This window comes from Nanorana parkeri, unplaced genomic scaffold (genome assembly GCF_000935625.1).
Source record: "Nanorana parkeri isolate BGI_ZX_2015 unplaced genomic scaffold, ASM93562v1 scaffold805, whole genome shotgun sequence".
Taxonomy (NCBI): domain Eukaryota; kingdom Metazoa; phylum Chordata; class Amphibia; order Anura; family Dicroglossidae; genus Nanorana; species Nanorana parkeri.
The window spans coordinates 344,358-364,329 of NW_017307073.1; the positions used below are offsets into that span (position 1 = coordinate 344,358).

At 41.9% G+C, this 19,972-nt stretch overlaps 2 protein-coding genes across 2 annotated transcripts in view; both read right to left on the minus strand.

Annotated features, from left to right (window-relative positions):
* Positions 1 to 3,022, minus strand: part of SYNJ1 (synaptojanin 1) — a 97,280-nt gene extending 94,258 nt beyond the window's left edge. Inside the window, exon 1 of the mRNA XM_018565007.1 lies at positions 2,958 to 3,022. The gene's annotated coding sequence lies outside the window, so the exon portion shown is untranslated. The remainder of the gene's footprint in view (positions 1 to 2,957) is intronic.
* Positions 3,023 to 8,741: 5,719 nt separating this feature from the next.
* Positions 8,742 to 19,972, minus strand: part of PAXBP1 (PAX3 and PAX7 binding protein 1) — a 38,355-nt gene continuing 27,124 nt past the window's right edge. The window contains exons 10-18 of the mRNA XM_018565011.1: positions 18,941 to 19,056; positions 18,208 to 18,407; positions 16,920 to 17,064; positions 15,918 to 16,039; positions 14,404 to 14,480; positions 14,248 to 14,314; positions 12,243 to 12,389; positions 10,737 to 10,891; positions 8,742 to 9,050 (exon numbers count right to left, since the gene is read on the minus strand). Coding sequence (XP_018420513.1) covers positions 8,933 to 9,050; positions 10,737 to 10,891; positions 12,243 to 12,389; positions 14,248 to 14,314; positions 14,404 to 14,480; positions 15,918 to 16,039; positions 16,920 to 17,064; positions 18,208 to 18,407; positions 18,941 to 19,056 — 1,147 coding nt within the window. The 3' untranslated portion in view covers positions 8,742 to 8,932. The remainder of the gene's footprint in view (positions 9,051 to 10,736; positions 10,892 to 12,242; positions 12,390 to 14,247; positions 14,315 to 14,403; positions 14,481 to 15,917; positions 16,040 to 16,919; positions 17,065 to 18,207; positions 18,408 to 18,940; positions 19,057 to 19,972) is intronic.

Here is a 19,972-nt window from a genome sequence, read left to right on the forward strand (position 1 = left end):
CAAATACTACAAATGTTATTTTTATAATAATAATATAATAAAAACAACATCAATAATAAAATATACTACTGCTAATGAAAAAATAATAATACTAATAATACAAATACTATTATTATTATTAATATTATTATATGTAATGCTACAAACTGCCATAGACTGAAGACTTACTAGAGGACATTAGTTAGGTTAGAGAATATTCTACAGGAGTGACTGGAGACTTACATCATGCTGTAGGGGACAATCAAAGAATAGGGACCTATATTACAAGAGACTGCTAGAGATCAGTGCTTTGACAAGTCAATGTTCCAAATATTGACTGCTGGAGCTTGAGGGCCAGATTTCAAACACCAAAGTGCCACCTGTGGGCCGTAGGATGGGCATCAGAGCTGTACACAGGGCTATGTGACTTCCATATTACAACATAATTGTATATGGACTTGCCTAGACTTAGATGTTCCATATATCATAATAAAGAGCCATGATGATGGCCTATTAAAGCACATGTGAAGGCCAAAAAAAACCAAAAAACATCACATGCAATATACCTCTGCACTTCATGCACATTTCCCATGTGTTAGCCCTCTAAAGACTCTGCAAGTACAGAAAAATATCTGCTGATCATCCAGAAATGCCAGCAGCTCCTACTTTCACATTGTGGACTGACAACACACAACATTCTTGTGGACCGACTGGTGTCAGCCCTGCCCATTGTCTTCTTATCCATAGCATAGGAACTAATTGACTTGCAGTCCAGGATAAGAACCCAGAGAGGGCTAAATAATCTCTTTGAGATAACAGACAGAGATTCCACATATTGCAAGATAACAATATGTGAATACATGGTCGAGCACTCTTTATTAAATGACATGTTATTGAACAGGGATGAGCACACCACACACACACACAAATCATGGCATGACTGAAACACACACAAGCTAAGGGGTCTATTTATAAGGGATGCTGTGCGATTTTCACAGTGAATATTGGCTGGACATTCACCAGTGTCTATTTTATGGCATTTCTTTTCAGAGGTCTCTCTGGGGTCTGTTTATGAACATTTGCAAAGCTATTTGTCCAGCAAAACTGTATGTACATTCAATCTGAGTGAATTACCCAGCTATTGTGAGAATGAGGCAAAATTGAATGCGCTAATGTAGTGCGATTTATCTTCTAGTTGAGTGTTCCTTAAAGAAGAACTCTGGGCAGATTGTATTACCACTTGCAGTGGGGCTACTCCCACCCACCCTTCTTTAAATATTATGGGCATCAGTGAATTGGGGAATACATCACAATATAGGTGGAGCTGAGATCAGAGGAAATGAAGACATCTCAGTGACATGAGATACAATGTAACTATTCTAGAGGATCAGAGGGAAGGAATACATCTCAGTGACAGGAGATACAATGTAACTATTCTAGAGGATCAGAGGAAATGTATACATCTCAGTGACAGGAGATACAATGTAACTATTCTAGAGGATCAGAGGAAATGTATACATCTCAGTGACAGGAGATACAATGTAACTATTCTAGAGGATCAGAGGAAATGTATACATCTCAGTGACAGGAGACACAATGTAACTATTCTAGAGGATCAAAGGGAAGGAATACATCTCAGTGACAGGAGATACAATGTAACTATTCTAGAGGATCAAAGGGAAGGAATACACCTCAGTGACAGGAGATACAATGTAACTATTCTAGAGAACACTGGAGGGAACTGGCAGATAAATATAACCATTGCTACTAGGGATCAACATTCCACCAAGAGAAATCACACGAAGAACATTCGATTTTGCCCCATTCTCACAACAGCTGGTTAATTTAGAAAATGAAGGCAGTTTCGCTAGACTGGAATAAGCTAATGCAAATTTTCCTTAAAAGAAAGACCCCCCCCCCATGTGTAATGCGGCAGAGAGATGAATCTTGTTTCACTTTAAACATGACGGGTGAATCCTGTTTGTTGTTGGAATTTTACATTTTTTGCCAGCCGCCTGATGGCTGATTTCCCAGAAACTTAGTGACTTTTAAATGACAGCGTTCGTTTATCATTATCACAGAGGATTCACCCATCTGCAGCTACATACAAAGTAAGAGAGATAGACTCCAATGACAAACAAAATTAACCCATCACGTTTAAAAAGAGAAACAAGATTCAGCCATCTGCCACATTACACACGGGGTGAATCATCATTGAAAAACAAAATAGAGAGGACAGGTGAATTTGCAGGAAACATTGTACGTGTAAGCATAAAATGAATCCTTTGGAAATGGACTCTGTAGCATACATCTATCTATGACATGACAGGTACAGGCATGTTAAGGAGGTGAACATGTCAAAATAGGGACAGATGATGAATATTGATACATGTGAATAATGACAGGTCATGCTAGGAACTGATACATAGAATTACCCATCATACAAACGAACACAGACATGGCTCTGCACTTCTTCCATACATGATGACAATATATGAATAATGACAGGTGATGCTAGGGAGTGATACATGGAGGTATCCATCATACACACACACACCTGTGCTCTCCTTCCATACATGATGACAATATATGAATATTGATACATGTGAATAATGACAGGTCATGCTAGGGATAGAGGTATCCATCATACATACATGGCTGTGCTCTTCTTCCATGCATGACAACATACAAATACACGATAATAATAACAGGTCATGCTAGGGATTGATACATGTTGATGTAAACATGATCAGTAAGTACATATGAGTGTTGACCATGGCTGTGCACACATGTCACCCCAGGCTGGTGATAGGAGAGGGAGCCCAGCCCTGTGCTGGGTACAGTGGAAGGTGAAGGGCCTGCTGATGCCCCCGCCTATCTCAGACAGTGCAATGACACCGGTGTGCGGATGTGGGAAGGAGCGATGACCTGTGCGGTGAGAGGAAAAAGGTAGGTGTGGGCGGGGACCAGGTACATACCGGTGCTCGGAGATGACCACAGCTGCTCCTAACCGATCCCCGGCGATCACTGAATCCTCTCACCGGGAGCGCGCTCGCAAGCTATCAGATGCAAGCTCCCGAGCAGACACCGCCCACGCAACGGCCGGCCACACCCCCTACGACCACGCCTATCTCCGCTTCTCCCAATCACAAAAATGGGCCTGGTGTGGTAAACGTGTGACGTAAATGATACTGAGGGCATGGCGGCCATTTCTGGTGCTGGCAGCCAGGACTCCATGGGAAACCTGTCATGAGAGAAAAATGGAGGCAGCCATGGCTGATGTCTCCTTTCTGAGACTGCTGGGTGCTTGGTGCTTGGTCGTGCTCACCTTGTTGCCTCGCTGCTGTCTACGGAAGAGACACTTTGGAAGCAAAAGACAGCTAAGCAACTGACAACAGAAAAGGGAAGAGAGGATGACGAACACAGGAAGACTACAAGATCCTCATGATAGGTGTCCATTAAAGAGATAATATAATAGGCTATAAATGGCTCTGGATCAATTTTAATTTGATGTTTTAAAAATAAAATATATATATATATTGATATATGTGTATATATACAGGTGAAACTCGAATAATTAGAATATCGTGCAAAAGTAATTGCAGTAAGTTCTGCAAAAGGGGCCCAAACCAAGTACTGAGTACATATGCATGCTTGTACTTTTCAGAGGTCCGATATTGATACATATATATATTTCCTCATATTTTAGCAAGCATGATACAACTGATCCTTAGCTGACAGGGTTACTTTAATAAATGACAAAGGATTCCCAGAGCTCCATGAGACATTTATTGATTCTGTCTCACAGGAAGGCAATGCTGAACAGGAGCTATGGGGCCGATTATGTGCAAGGTTGCAGCTTGAGTCATAAGCTCTCCCTCTGCTGCTGTGCTGTAGCACTGTGATAGAATAACATCTGATCCCGACCGCTTCTTATATTTTACCTGTTAAGATTCAAAATCTGTCTCCTCAGTGATAAATGTGTAGCAGACCTGTGCAAATCCATCAAAGATGGCTGCCCAGGATTCCAGGTGCGCGAGTGGCAAATACAGAGGAAACCGGTCTCATAGACTCTGCTAAGAAGAGGATGACTGATTGGGGTCTAAAACAAGAGGTTTGTCTTAAAAATGCTGCAAGTTCAGCAAAATATCTGTTGATCTGCCAGAAATCCAGTGAGTTCCTACACCTATCCATGCAGATTTAGATTTTCCTTGGGGCTGAGGGAGAAAAATTCATTAAAGGCCATGACACACAGCAGGCGAAGCAGCGTGAAGCACAGGCAAGCGGCGACTCGCGGCTCCGATTCCCTGCTCAGCTCGGCGGCAGCTTGCGTAGCGTTCGAGAGATGAAAAAGTTCATCTCTAGCCAATCCGAACACGCGATTCAATGTAGGCATCACGAAGCGTCGGCAAGCGCCCAGCCAATCAGATTCAGACTAAAGCGCCTGGTGAGTCCAGCAGAAACGTTTGTGTGGTAGTTTCTCTTCCAGCCTAGTTCTATTCTATCCAGCTCTCATCTATGGCTCTTTTTAATGAAGTAAATACATTTAGCTATAATGAATTATATGATATACTTAATAATGTTTATTTATTTTATTATTATTAATAATTTAAAAATGTATTATTAATGAATTAATTTGATTATTAATTAAATAAATAACTAAGTATTTAATTAAAAAAATATGAATACATTATTAATCATTAATTAAATTATGTAATTAATTAACACATAATATTTAATTAATTATTGAAATTATGAAATATTTCAATTATTTAAAATTGAATTATCAACAAAGAATATTTATTAAATAAACATTAAATCATGGCATTTACACCAGCCATAGCATGTTGACCTCCCACCATATATGAAGTATATCCCACTTTGCCAAAACAGCACTGCCTAGGGATGCACCAATATTGATACCAGTATTGAGGTAACCATGAAAAACGAGTGTAGACAAGGTGCGGTGTGAAGTGGAAGGTTGCAATTTTTCTTCGCATGTCTACGCCTGCAGTGTGTCACAGCCTTCAGTCCCTCTTCTCCTCCTCTGCTGAGGTCCACTCCCTACCTTCTAATAGCTTGGGAGTCACCAATTCAGAAAGGCCTCTGCATCTCTAGACCTGGGCTTCAACAGCAGCGCCATTAAAGCCAGCTACCGTGAAGCAGGAGGGTAAATCGGACCCTGTGTCAGGAAGATCCATCTGGTAAGCATAGTACAGGTTCCGTGCGAGCAAATGCGCATGTGCACCGGGCTGTCGGAAAGCTTGCACATAGCCGTGCACCTGTGCCCAGATGTAGGTGCATCCTTGTGCGCAAAGCGTTGCATACAGACGTCCTTCCAGGCCGTGGCACCAAACGGGCTATTTAGGAAGGGCCCTGCAATTGCTAGGGATCCTCAGCTACTACTCTGCGTTATTGTCTGATCCCGTTCCTGAAATCTGTGTTCTCCCAGTTTGACTTCTGACCCTGTGCTAAGGCCTTCAAATCCAACATGCAGCAAGTGTCTTCTTTAGATCCGAGTACTGTGAAAAGGATGAAGTAAAAAAAAACAAAAAAAACCCAGGCGGTCGAGGCAGTCAATCCCTAATCCGTAAGGTCTACCAGAGCTGCATGGAGGTTGCTATTCTGAACAGACACACAGGCAGACTGGAGACTTCTTATGTTGGGGTAGATAAGTACTCTTCCCACCTGTGGCATTCTTTATGAGGTTGTCCAATGCAGCCAAGAAGAGACACTTGCCCTCAAAATGACACGTGCAGTAGATGCTTTTTACATGCCTGCTCTGCACCCCAACATTAAACTAAATTGTTCCCCACGCATTCACTGATTGGAGACTCATTAGGGAAATTAGACGGGAGATATAAGCGAGCGTGTCTACACTGTAATGTAGAGATGTTGGCATGAGCTCTAACCTTTCAAACAGGAGATCTGTGAGAATAGAAACTAAATTCTTCTTCATGAGTTGAGTCCATTGACCTAATGCAGGCGTAGCCAAACTTCAGCCTTCCAGCTGTGGTGAAACTACAAATCCCGAGGCACTGCAACATTCTGACAGCCAGACATGACTTCCGGAGGCACATGGATACTGGAATATGTCATTTCACGTCAGCTGGAGGGTCAAAGTTTGGATACCCCTGTTCTAGGGTTTGACAGACTTAAGCTGGCCATACGCCTATAGATTTTCTATGATCAGATGGAAAAAATGCAACGCATGCCTCCATCTATGCTAAGCTGTGTGGATGGAGGAACCTCCCCCTGGGCCAAGCTTCAGTATCTTGCTAGTCGGCCCCCGCTGGCTCTCAAAACACCTAAATAATGCCTGCATCCAATCAGATTGTTCAGGTATTTTGACAGCCAGAGGGGCTGACTAGCAAGATACTGAAGCTTGGCCCAGTGGGAGATTCCTCCATCCACACAGATAAAGCCAAAGAGGGGGCCACACCAGATGGAGCCAAGAAAGAATCTGAGGAATATAGGGACTAAAGCATGGGACAACGTTCCAAGCTGTCCATATAGGCTCACAAGAGGGTGCACTGAAGGGTGCTGCGGAATGGTTAGTTGATTGTGAGCTTGGCAGGGACAAGGGGCAAGCATGGAGTATATTCAGATCCTCATCACTTGCAGGCACCAGACATCTAGAAAAACAAGGGGCCATTCCTCAGAGCAGGAGGCAGAGATACACAAATCACAGCTGGAGTTAAAGTGTCACTAAAGTCATAAAACAGAAGTTTCATATTTGCTTCAGCATGCCATTTTAACATCTTTCATCCTGGATCTTTAAATTCTTATGTCCATTTAGTCCCCAGAAATACCTCTGAATAGATGCTGAGAACCATATGAACACTTCCTGAATGATTGTATCCACATTTCATTCTGCCTTCCTAATATCTTCCCTATTGCAGTCACACATGAAGAAGCACTGGACTAAGCAGCCAGTACACAGTTTGTTTTTCAATACTCCCTCCTCAATGCCTTGCCCACTTCTCCGGAGCCCAGCTGCATGTGACGTGGTGCAAACCATTGTGGGATCTGAAATAAAGCATTTTTAATTCACAATGTTTATTCTGAATACCTTGTGGGATGCCGATACTTTCAGATCTCCTTAAACCTGGACATTAGGATGTAAAGAGGTGACACTTACATCAGAGGTACCGTGCTTCATTGCCGGAGCAGCATTTTCTATAGGAAACATTGTCATAGTGATCTCTGGTTTCTATGGGTTACTGCACTTTGCTCTGTTGATTATGGCCAGGGCTTCATAGGAAATGAAATCCATGTGCGACTGAGAATATCAACCCTGAAACAAATGCACCCGATGAAACCTGTAGGTAAAGTAGTAGTGGATCTTAGTGCCAGATTTACAACAGATTTGGCAGATTTGTCACCCTTGTTATGAAACCTATTTACTGTATAGTATATTTGCCAGCATAATGCACTGAAATGCATCGCTCCATACTAGCGGATGTACCGGCATTGGAGAGCACTGAAAGATAAATATCGCTACTCATACTTGATACCGAAAAAACGGTATCAGTGCATCCCTAGCTTTAGGGACAGTTCACACCTCAGGCTATGGCTTGGGGAGTGCTACAGCACATCTTATTTGTGCAATGAGGAAACAAACAGAATTGCAACTCAATGCACATATAGAGTGCGTTATGGTTACCTGCGTTACCCTCGATTTGATCCCTAGCCCTTTTACTACAGGCTTCATCTACCAAAAAGTCAATACAAAGAATAGTCTTCATACTCCACCTAAAGCCATCATTTGCCGTGGAAAAAATGGCAACAGGCATCTGAAAGACTGGATACACAAAAGAAGTTAAAAACAACCTAAGAAAAGTCTTTAATTTCACAAAATATACAGGAGTTTCAAGCTCAGCGTCTGTACACAGTTCATTGAATTAGTCCTTCTGTACACAATTCATAAAAGCAGCATTGACGTCACACAGCAGACATGATCAGCAGGGACAGGGCGAGAAGCAGGAATACCACCAGTCATTGCAAAGCTGACCATGGACGAGCAGAAGTCCCACTGAGAATAATGGACAGCTAGACATTTCACTGTCCTCAAACACATCATAGTTCTGGGATCAGGGTATTTGCCCCAACTCTCCCCACAAGTTTCACTGTACTTGTGTTCACTGCAAAAATGTGTTGGCATGAATGGAGATGAACGTATCACTATAAATTAGAACAACTGCGGCACAAGACATTGTGTGACTCTCACCCAGTGGAAAGTTGGATAATCTCGCCTAAGGACAGAAGTGAGTAATCCAGAATACTTAAGAACCAGCTTCATGTTTACAGTAAGCAGTCATTGTGGATAAGATCATCAGCGATTCCCAAAGTGAGAGAGATGCAACTCTTGTGGTGCACAGAGCAGGGTTCTATCTTCATCTACAAAACATCCCTGTGTAAAAACACATTCTAGTGTGAGCTATCAGCTTCAGGCTCCAAAGGGAGCATGTCCATGTAACCAGCAGGCTGGAAGTGTATGTCTTTGGGCTCTGGCAACAATTTGGAGAGGTACACATTAGTCACTCATCATCTCTAGAGCTCCAAGATGAGAATGAAGAGGGCTCTGGAATGCCAGGGTGTTGGAAGCAGGGTGAGATGATGGATAAGGAGGACAGAATAGGGGTGTATTGTGCATCTCACACACATTGCTTAATAGGGGCAATCAAATATTACTTCAAAATGTATTTTGCTCAATGGACAAGAACAAAAATCTTCCAGACCCGTTTTATCCTTTGTGGATCACTGTGCAGTAATGCATGCAATGGTTACGTATATAAACCTAGGTACATATAATACAATCGTCAGTCGGTTGTTTGTCTGAACATTGACCCTTGTGTTAAAATCAACTGCACTTTTTTACAACCATTAGAAACTTTAGATACAGGATATATACACAAAAGGAATGGGTATATAGCACATAGCTCCTTCAAGGTTATTTCCCATCTGAAGATGACTTGATATCTTTAATATTGTAATCCTTTGCTACAGACACTGCATTTTCCAGCGCACGGATAGCTGCAAGCAGCTTTACAATCTGCCGGATCTGGTCCCTGGGATAGGAAAAAGAACAGACGTATGTGAGGCACAAGGGAAAAATATTATAAAATTATCAGCTAGGTATAATAGTGTGTGTGTGTGTGTGTGTGTGTGTGTTGTTAGCGATGCATCGAAATGTCCGCCAAAAATGGCACATTTGGTATAATGCCGAAAGTGCCATTTTCTGGCCGATACAGCGGTGCATCCATTCTTTCTCTCCTCCCCGCTGGGCGCTGCACTGTGTCCCAGAGGGGAGGAGAGAAACTGTCACAGGCTGCCGGGCGCTGTGAGCAGCCGGCGTCTCTCCTCCTCGCACCGACCCGTCACAGATCAGAAGAGAGCGGTGTGTGGGCGGAGACAGCCAGCGCTGTCACAGCAGGCTGAGCTCTCCCCCCGCATCGCTCACTCAGCCTCCTGTGACAGCATGTCAGGATGGAGAGCGGGTACAAGCAGTCAGTGATCTCTGAGTGTTTGTAAATAATTGAGGACAGAGTATGTTGACTAAATCCTCAATTATGAATGAATGGGAAGTGATCCACATCACCTCCTGTTCATTCATGATTGTGGATATATAGTAAATACACTCTGTCCTCATGTTATGAATGAACAGGAACACTCATTATAGAGGAATCCTGTTCATTGATAACAGGGGATACAGAAAAAGAGATTAAGGACTCTGTGTCCTCAATCTCTTTTTCTATTTTAAAAGGGAAATATCAGGGGTCTGTTTAGACCCCTAATATTTCACCAAAGCCCCTAAAAGTAATGTAAAAAAATAAAAAATGAATAAATATAAAACAATTAAAGTTTATAAAAAATAAATTTAAAAAAAAAAACAACCTAAAATAAAACAAATATCTTCGTTTTCGGCATCTTTTTATTTCGGTTTTTAAAATTTCATTTCGGTGCACCTCTAATTATACACACACACACACGTTGCTGCAACTCAATATATAAATATACAAACTATTGTTCAAGCAAACATTAGAACTAAGGAGATTTGGGGTGTAAGGTGTGATTATTCGTGCCAATAGCAGTGATTGCATCGACTCAGAAACTGCTGGTCATAAGACTACTGAATAGGGGGGGAGTGGAATCAGAGGTCACGCTTATAAATCCAATCCTTTACAAGAAATTACACCTAATACTAAGATGAGCTATACCATCAGGGGGACCACAATTACAGTATTCTAAACATAAACTACTTTGTATGAAATGCTGACTTTTAAAAAAGGTACCCACTGACAACTTATTAGAAAACAATGAACTTTATTTCCATATTAATACATCCATAAAGAAGCATTAAGCATACACATGTTTATATTCCAGTGTGTACCTTAAAAGTCCAAATTTCACATTAAGTCCTTTACAAGAAATGTGACCACGTTTTTCAGCCTTCACACTAAAGGGAAACTAAAGCATTTTCTCCGGCTGTTATAAAAGCAACATATTTTTATCCTCTGCAATCTTCTCAATCCTGCACAGGTCACCCCCCTACCCCAACCTATTAAGACGAGGTGGTGTTCTGCAGTTCTGTCCTAGGGTTACAATGCTGCTCCTCTATAGAGTATATTAATGGTTGTCTTCCTAGGACAAGAAGTGTGTTACTGGCAGGATAGCCAGCCCTATGAACCTTTGGACACATTGTTATATTTATAGATATTTACAGACATGCACAATAAATAAACCAAGACAATCACCTGGCATTCCGTCTCTCTACATCAGAGCAGCCCATATTCTGCCTGTAGATGATGCCGGACAGATGTGTAAGATAGCGGACAAAGTTCTCCAGCTGCGGAATTGTTTTGCCACCTTTCAGGTTTGAAAACCACTGCTTAGGAAAACAAGCAATTACCTGAAAAAAGAACGAAACGTTAAAGTGGCTTGGGGAGAATATAAACAGTGGGGGAAGAATTATCAATATGGAGGGAGTTTCGTGTACTATCTTTCCCAGCCGGCAATGTAGGACACATCCCGAGAGGTTAATAAAAGAAAGGGCTAAATGCAGGTTCCTCGGCTAATTATGTAATTTGACCTCCGATCGAGGTAACTGAATATGACATTTTCTTGCGTTACTTCTATATGTTAGTAAAAGAAGACTCAGCGGGTCCTATTATAAGAAATCTGGCAGGTAAAACAGCGTATGTGTAGTTTCATACGAGATAATTTTTTTTTATAATTCCGAATGATACCTTTCTTATTGCACTAAAAATATATAAAAAAGACAAGATTTCGAGAGTGAACCTCTCTTCTTCAGATAAGAAGCAATACTCAAATGTACTTTGCTTTATTTTATTTTTTTACAGAAAATTAAACTAAAAGGTGCTGGATTAAAAACCCTGGGTAAGCATTAACTAAAGTATCTCACTACGTAAGTCTTAGTAAGTATGGATGGTTGTCTCATTTTCACACCTCCACTGCATAAAGACAATTGTTTTATTAAACCAGCATGATATTTGCCATAGTAACTGGGGTTTTGGACCACACAGGGCCCCTTAATACAAGCACAGACATTCTCAACGGTGCAAAAGAGAACTCTGGAGATGCCAAGCCCTCTAATGAAATGGCCTGGAGCTTCTTGGCCAGCTCCCATGGTTGAGACCTATGGCTTTCCACCTTCCATTATAGGCCTAAAGCACTGATGGGCAGCTACTGTGGCCAATCGTGAAGTGGGCTTAAAGTTAAATCTTAAAAATGCATTCAAGTACCTGCACTATTAAAAAAATAATGTATCTTATTTGTGTATCACTCGGCTGTAGATCCTCAAAATCATCTCTGAATTGGTGCTGACACTGTCCCTTCTGGAGGGGGGCTACTTGTGTTCCCCCATGGTCCCTGTGTGTGTTGTAAAGTAGTCACCGCTCCAAGCTCACTCCCGTGATGGACTACAATCTCATGTTTAGTTTATGAATTTATACTGCGATTGTACTCCATTCGGGAGCGAACTTGGAGCGGTGACTACTTTACAACACACACAGGGACCATGGGGAACAAAAGTAGCCACCCTCCAGAAGGAAGGACAGTGTCAGCACCAATTCATAGATGATTTGGGGATCCTGTCATTGAGTTGTACAGGTGGCTGCACCGAGCAGCTGTCACTTCTGGGTGCAAGCTTCTGCATGGACACGCAGCTGTACGGCTCTGCAAGTCTATGTGAAAGAGGCTTTAATGTGAGAGAACAGAGTTGCATTATTTACTGTACTTACGCTCTGGGCTTTCTTGATGCTGTCTTCTCCACTCTCGTTATTCTGGAAGGACATCAATATGTACCTGTTCAGCAGCCCGTCTATTGCCAACTCCTGTAAACACTTGCTGGAAAGAACTCCATGCCACTTCAGGAAGTTCCCAAGTAACTGAAACAGTGATGAAGAATAATCAGCAATAAATATATATATAAATATCGCACATCTATTTTTTTTTAATTAAGGGAATCACTCTATCTATAGATATATATCTATCTATATCCATCTATCGAGACAAACATCTTATTTGTGTATCACTCGGCTGTAGATCCTCAAATCATCTCTGAATTGGTGCCGACACTGTCCTTCCTTCTGGAGGGTGGCTACCTTTGTTTCCCATGGTCCCGGTGTGTGTTGTAAAGTAGTCACCGCTCCAAGTTTGCTCCTGTGGTGGACTATAATCTCAATACAAGTAAACTAAACATGAGATTGTAGTCCATCACGGGAGTGAGCTTGGACCGGTGACTACTTTATAAAACCCCCTGTAGCATGGGGAACAAAAGTAGCCACCCTCCAGAAGGAAGAACAGTGTCAGCACCAATTCAGAGATGATTTGAGGATCTAAAGCCGAGCGATACACAAATAAGATACATTCTTGTTAATAGTTAAGGTAGTTAAATGCATTAGTTTAAAATAGTGTCAATTTAACGAAAAACCTTTTTCTTCAAACCAAGCAATAAAAGCACCTGACATTGACTCAAACTATTTTGACCTTTAATTAAAAAAAAAAGTAAGGTGTGGCTAACTTATTACTTTAAAGGGTATCTATGGTTAAAAAATAAATACTTATTTCTCTATTTAATTTCCAAACATTTTATCCCACTCCTAGTAACCATATCCATCTGTCGCCGCATGCTTTCTACTTTTCTAGCTGTGAAGCTCCTCAGCCTCCCCCTAGCGCAGCACTGTCAGTTCTCTCACCAAGCAGCCATAAAAATATGCCGCCCAGCACTGAGTGTCAGCTTAAGGTGGGATGAGTTGGGGGTATGGCCGCGAGGGAACTCCATCCATTAGTGCATTGCTTACAGCTCCCTTACATGTCCTGTAGAGGTGCCTGGAGAGGTCTGACGTCAAATTCTGGCTCCCAGAACCTCTACAGGGCACACAAGGCAACTGTACAAGCAATGCACATATGGCTGGAGCTTCAGCACAGCAGCCAACACTGGACCCCAGGCTGAGGATCCACTCCAGTTCTTGTAAGACAGGGAGACTGAGTGGACCTTAAAAAAATGTTTTTTCTAAAAATAATTTTTTTTGGGGAGTGAGATTGTCTGTGGTTGTATGTATGTCAGTGTTTTTGAGGGCCCGTTCACACTAGTACAGTGCGTTAATTGCATAATACAGTGTGTTAATTGCATAATACCATGCGATTAATGCACTGTACCACGCTATCGCACCTTCCATGCATTCTGCTGTGGGAGGTGTGTTGCGCTGCCACCCACAGCTTGTATGTCCGCACTTGAACCAGCAGCACACTAATTCTGTGCATTCCATTGCAGTATGACTTGGGGCGTGACTTAATGGCCTAAGACAAATGTGGATCGTGAGGTTACACAGGTTGAGAAACACTGCTCTAGAAGTTTGTAAAGATGCCCATAGGATGGACTTACTCAATGCACTGACACAATTTCACTCAGCCCTGTTAACATGAACTTTCTTGTGTCACAGCTCGCAGAGCCTGCCTTCTGAACTACAACTCAACATCTGAAAAATTTTACATTATCATTGGTTGCTGGAAGCAATGCATGATGGGATACATAGTCTTGAGAAATGGAGATTGCATCACATCAAGCAGCAGGGAAAGAGACACAAAGCACACTGGGGGTCCCGGAAGTTGTTGGAAGTGATGGGCAGACGGAAGGCAGCACTCACTACATAAAAGGGATTTTTTTCATGTAAGATTTAATTGGGTTATCAAAAACAACTCCAGTATGTATTCCTATTACAATGCTGAAGTTTATGTTATTACCTTCACAGATGACCAGAATTGGCGCTGAAAGAACACACATGGCCCGGAATTCTTATTCTCTATAACACTAAGAACAGAAGATTTTACAATGAGAACACTACTAGCTGTTGATTCATAAAAGCAAGTAAAAGCAGCTGGAAAAGAATGAGGTCTTACTTTTTAGGATACAATGGCATGAAGACATCATCGTCCAAAGTTCTCCTCATCCTCATTAACAACGCTTTCAGTAGCGCCTGGAAAGGAACAAAGGACACATCAAACACAAAGTTTTTTCCTCAACACTTCTAAAAGCAATGCCAATGGAGTTTTTTCAGTTTACATAAATATTTCCTGCATGCTTCTGTCCCTTTTGGAACAAACCAGCATCAGGACGGCCATTGTCCCACTTCTGTTTATGCTTCCCAGCAGCACAATGACCATCTGTGTAGGTATTATTATACAGGATTTATATAGTGCCAACAGTTTGCACAGCGCTTTACAATATAGGGAAGACATTACAATCACAATACAAATCAAGATGTTAAGTTAAAAGGAGAACTATGGGATTAGAGCCAGCTGTACCCGCCCCTTCCGTTCCGCCAGTCAGCGCTAAGTTGGACAGGGGAGGGGGGGAATCCCTACAGGGAGCCGTGAGTGACAGTCACGGCTCTCTGCAGGGATAGATCGAGAAGTGAGCGAGCGACGGTATGTGTTCGCTCACTTCAAGATCCACTGAACCGACCTGTGACAGTTTCATGGTCACAGGTCAGCTCAGATTATGAGGCTTAGTGAAAATCACTCACCTCATAATTCTGCTTTAAATGGGCGCTCATAAAGGCCTAAAGGGAGGAGCAGTAAACAAGCGTCTATGCTTTATCTCATTTCCAGGTTGGGCTGTACAAGAAAAGTGAAATAATGACTCAAAGGAAAAAACGGTCAATATGTAGATAAGATTTTAGCTGAAGAACTGTTAAAAGATTTAACAGCCAGTTATATTTCAATAGGTTTTCCACCTTCAAACCAATGAGTCAATTGTATATCTGCAAAGACAACGTGGAGTAGATGAAGATCTGTCTTTCCTACATTGGCCATATAAGTGTTGTGATTAGGAGGCTTTTGTATAGACGCCAGCAAAGCTGTATAAAAAAAAAAAAAAGGACCTAGCTGGAGGGGGCGTGTATCACAATACAATACGCTGCCACATGGATGGTAAAATGCAAATCCTTTGGTAAGCAAAACAGCTCTCATATATGCATTGCATTTAGTGTAGTTAGCGGTTTGCCTAGAATTCAGCTTTATTATTTTTCCACCTTCTTCTAAAACTGTCTGTTTACTTTTCAGAATTTTTTTCACTTCATCTCAACTTTCCAATCTGAACTTTTGGAAACAGAAGAAAAGATTTACTGGTAAAGCAGGGTTACATTTATCAAAGTGGAAAGCAATGATTTTTACAACCAATACATCACAGAACCTAATCATAGTATTTCAGTGGTGCAGGCACAGAGAAACTGTCACACATTTGTTGTTTTATTATATGGATTTTACAGGGATCATTATTATAAAAAAATAAAATAATGATAGCCTGGGCACACTACATCTTAGATAATATAGGCCATGATTTTTCTGTGCTTCAATTTCCCATGGTAAGCTAACAGAAAGCACAATGTTCAAGCGCTACCGGCGATTTATACCTCTGTGTTTTTATTCCCAGAATTTACAACACTGGGGTATCCATTTATTAGCTTCTGCATCACCGCCGCCAGCCTATTCGTCTGTGTATTGGAGAAAGGGTCCCACACGCTCTCAGCGATACCTGGGGGACAAAATGACAGACAGGACACAATATAAGCAAAGCTGATTAATTGATATACCCATTCTTAAGCCACAGCAGCTTTTGCACACATGCATGCAAATGCATATTTTAGGTCTAAAATCGCTTAAAAACTCAAAAATATATATATATATTTTTTTTTAAAGCCGAGACCTTGGAGAATAAAATGGTATAAAAAAAATCCACACATTAATATTAGTGCCAAAAAACGAAATAACCAATTTTTGGGAAAATAGAAAGGATGAGGTTACATTGAGTAGATAAACATGTCAAGCCTCAAAATTGTGCACGGCCAAATTACTTCCACCAGAAACCCGCAGTTGGGTGAAAAAGTGTAAAAACACACTTGGCTGCGATAGAAACTTGGAGTGTGTTTACATTTTTCTACAAGACCGTGCTGCCACCCACATATGAAGTGTGGTAATGAATGGGTTAAGTTGGACATACACTGCTCGGATTTAGTCTGATTCCTGCTGAAACAGACGAATTTCAAAACGTGGGTGTCCCCATCAACACCGCACGGCTCGACAAACTTTAATTAAGAAATCGAAGGAGCTGTGTGTAGATTCTCAGCCGTAACAGTGACTGCATCCGATCAGACGCAGTCACTGTGTATTCAGGCAGAAGCAGGTTTCTGAACACAGAAGCCAACAGGAGAGGTTTCTCCATCCACATTGTTTAGCCCGTGGGCTGAAAGAGGAAAATGTAAACATGTATAAGCCGGCTATAAATCAGACATCACTGTGTATATTTATGAATAGAAATCCTTTCCATCTAGTGAGAGGTGCAAATAACGACCATGCGTTCTGCCGTCTTACTTTTCAATCACAGGCATCCACACCAATCAGAAATAAACATGTACCTGTTAGCTTGGGGAGAATAACTTTTTCCACTAAGGATGGCAATAGAGCAACGTCTGCATCCTCCTTGTCTGCTTCTTCCACGTCACAGCCATAGAAGAGTAAACACTCAAACCACATCATGCTTTCAAAGTCACAACATTTGGGCTAAAGGAAAGTGAAAAGGTGCATGTTAAATAATAGGCCCTGTCACCATCTTAAGCAATTGCAAACACAAGAACCGAAGAATCAAGTATTTTAAAGGGTTTTTCTTTCCATAAATTATATTTTATTAATTTACAATGTGCCTTTAACCTCCCTGGCTGTCTAATTATTTCATTTTTTTTCTTCTTTTTTGTTTATTTTTTCTCTATTTTTTTTTAATTGTAAATTTCTTGCTGGCTCCGCCGGCCCTGCGACGCTTGCAAGGGATGGAACCCGGAATCGGCCGGAGGACACAGCGGGGGTCGTGGACAAGGTAAGTAACGCGCTGTGTAATTCCGAGTGTGGCTCGGGGTTACCGCTTTTGGTAATGAAAATTAACCCCGAGCCACACTCTGGAATACCGCCAGGGAGGTTAAACTTGCTAGAAAATCTAACTTCTCCAGTAGCAATTATTTTCTTAGCACAGGCCCAGGGGCATAACTAGAAATCACAGGGCCCCGACTACTCCTCCGTCGCTGGGCCCTGCCTACTCCTCCGCTACCGAACTTGGGCCTCGCCGCCTCCTCTGCCGCTGCTGGCTGTCACTGACTCAGCAGCAGCTGTGGAGAGGAACGCGCCCGCTGCACAGATCACTGTCAATGATCTGAAAAGCGCCACGTTCCTCTTCACAGCCGCCAGTGACAGCCAGCAGCATGAGATGCCACAGCTACCCAGGTGGCCCGCACGGCATCAGGGATGTCCTGGCCGGGCCCCCCTGTGCCCCATAGCGGCCACCCAAATTAACTTTGTCAAAATCAAGTGCATCAAAACAAAAAGGTGTGCCAAGTTGCTTTCCTTTAGAAAGCAACCACATCCCAAATTAAAAAAAAATAAAAAAAGTCTGTGCCCTGCCAGTATCCTGTAGAGAAGGACCCTTGCTCTCAGTGTTAAAGCAGGGCTCACCCTGCAGCAGTCCTACACACTCTGTGTCGAGTCAGAGCCAAGGCTCTCCAGTCAACAGGAAGCCACATACACAAGAACATGACATCTATTCCACGGATTCATCACAGTAGCCGAAGCCAGTAAATAAACAATAAAAGGTCAGACACAGGAAAAGCCTCACTAGAGGGGTCATCAATATCAAAGAAGTGCACATTTTCAATTTACCTCTAAAGGGTTCCAAGTTAAAACCTGCAGCCGTACCAGAGGACATAACAGTTTCGGTAAACAAAGACCGATATAGGCATCTTTATAGGAACTATAATATTTACATCTCCAGGTTTCAAACTGCTCTTTAATACAGTCAATTGAATAAAAATTTTCCAGTGTGTCTTCAAAAACTTTGCTCGACTCTTTTAGAATGCGATCTAGAAAGAAAAAAAAAAAAAAAAAAGAAGAGGAAAACGTTTACTAAAGGCTTCCGGTTAAGAGAATACATAAAATGATGGTAACTGTACCACTTCCATCAGACCATTATAAGAGAAAAGTGAGGGTGATGGCAAACTGCGCCCTTTCTCAAGGTGGAGCCGCAAGATGTTTTTATCCAGTGCTGTATATCTGAGTATACTGTGCCTTGATATTATACCGCTGATGTTACTGAGAACACCATAATCATTCATAGCAATTGTACTGTACTAGTGAGGTGGTATCTGAATTTTAGTATTGTTGTTGCTGTGATTAATACTTACTACATAATACACAAAGATTAGAGCATTATGAAGAATCCTCTCCTGCACCATGGCAAAACTAAACATGCATCCTCAGTTCTTAGCTGACAAACATATAAGAAAATAAGACTTGCACCTACTGATTGAGCCTAGCCAAAAGTTGTTTCAGTGACGGGTCAGTGTTGTGCTTCTCACATACACCAATATTGCAAAAGATAAATGAGCAAACCCACCATTCTCCATATTGAAGTTGGTGATGTCAGTGGATGTTTCTTCATCATCACTAGAGAGACCTTCGAGGTGTTCAGCCATCTTGCCAGTTACCTCTCGAGCTTGTCTCCGTCGTGCTCTAAAAACGGCAGGAAATGCAAGGTTACGATATAAGGGCCCACACAACTTTCATCACGTAAACAAGTTACACAATCTACACATTTGACAAGTGTGAATTTTGTCATTGGAAGGGCTCAATATGATTCAGAATTCAACCTCTACACGGTGAGTCACATTGTTGTAAGTGATGGACAGAGTGATGAGGCAGTATTGGTTGGATAACAGTCCGACAATCCCCGGTGAGTACAGCACACAGTCCTATTGTGGTTCCTAGGCGGACATTTAAGCCTCTTCTGATGCAGTCTCAGACCAAGTTTTACAGGCAGCTCTTTGAGCTGCATGCAGTACCTTGCTGTTGTTCTTGGGCCTGTTAGCCTTTGTTGCCGTGTTTCCCATCCCTCAGGTTGGGCTTTTTTTGGACAAACCAAAATGTTGAAGAAAATGCTCACCAAAATTGGTACTGCTTTGATACGAAACTGAGGCATGCTGGTCGTGGGAAGGGTTATACCCAGTTTTTGGTTTGCCTGTATTCAATCTTTCAGTAGCAGTGAATAACCGAATTTTCAAGAATTGCAGTGCCCCTCAGTGGGCTGCAAAAAATGGATTTTACGGTGAACACAAAAATTAAATTTTTTCAGCAAGTACGGGCTATACCCTATTGATCTTGTTGGAAATTCAGTTTCCTTGCCACTTCCTGTAAGATAAACTGCAAGCAAATACAATTTTAAAATAAAAGTGTAAAACATTAATCACATCACCCCAAATGTAAAGGGGATAAACAAAGGCAGACATGTTTGTCCAACCATGATAACTATGACTCCTTCCTTAGATACAGTGGAGGAGTGTAACCACCCTGGGATATGAATGTGATATTTATGGGTGTAATTGAAGAAAAAGAAAACTAATGCAGGCCCATCATCTGCAGGCTGGTGAGC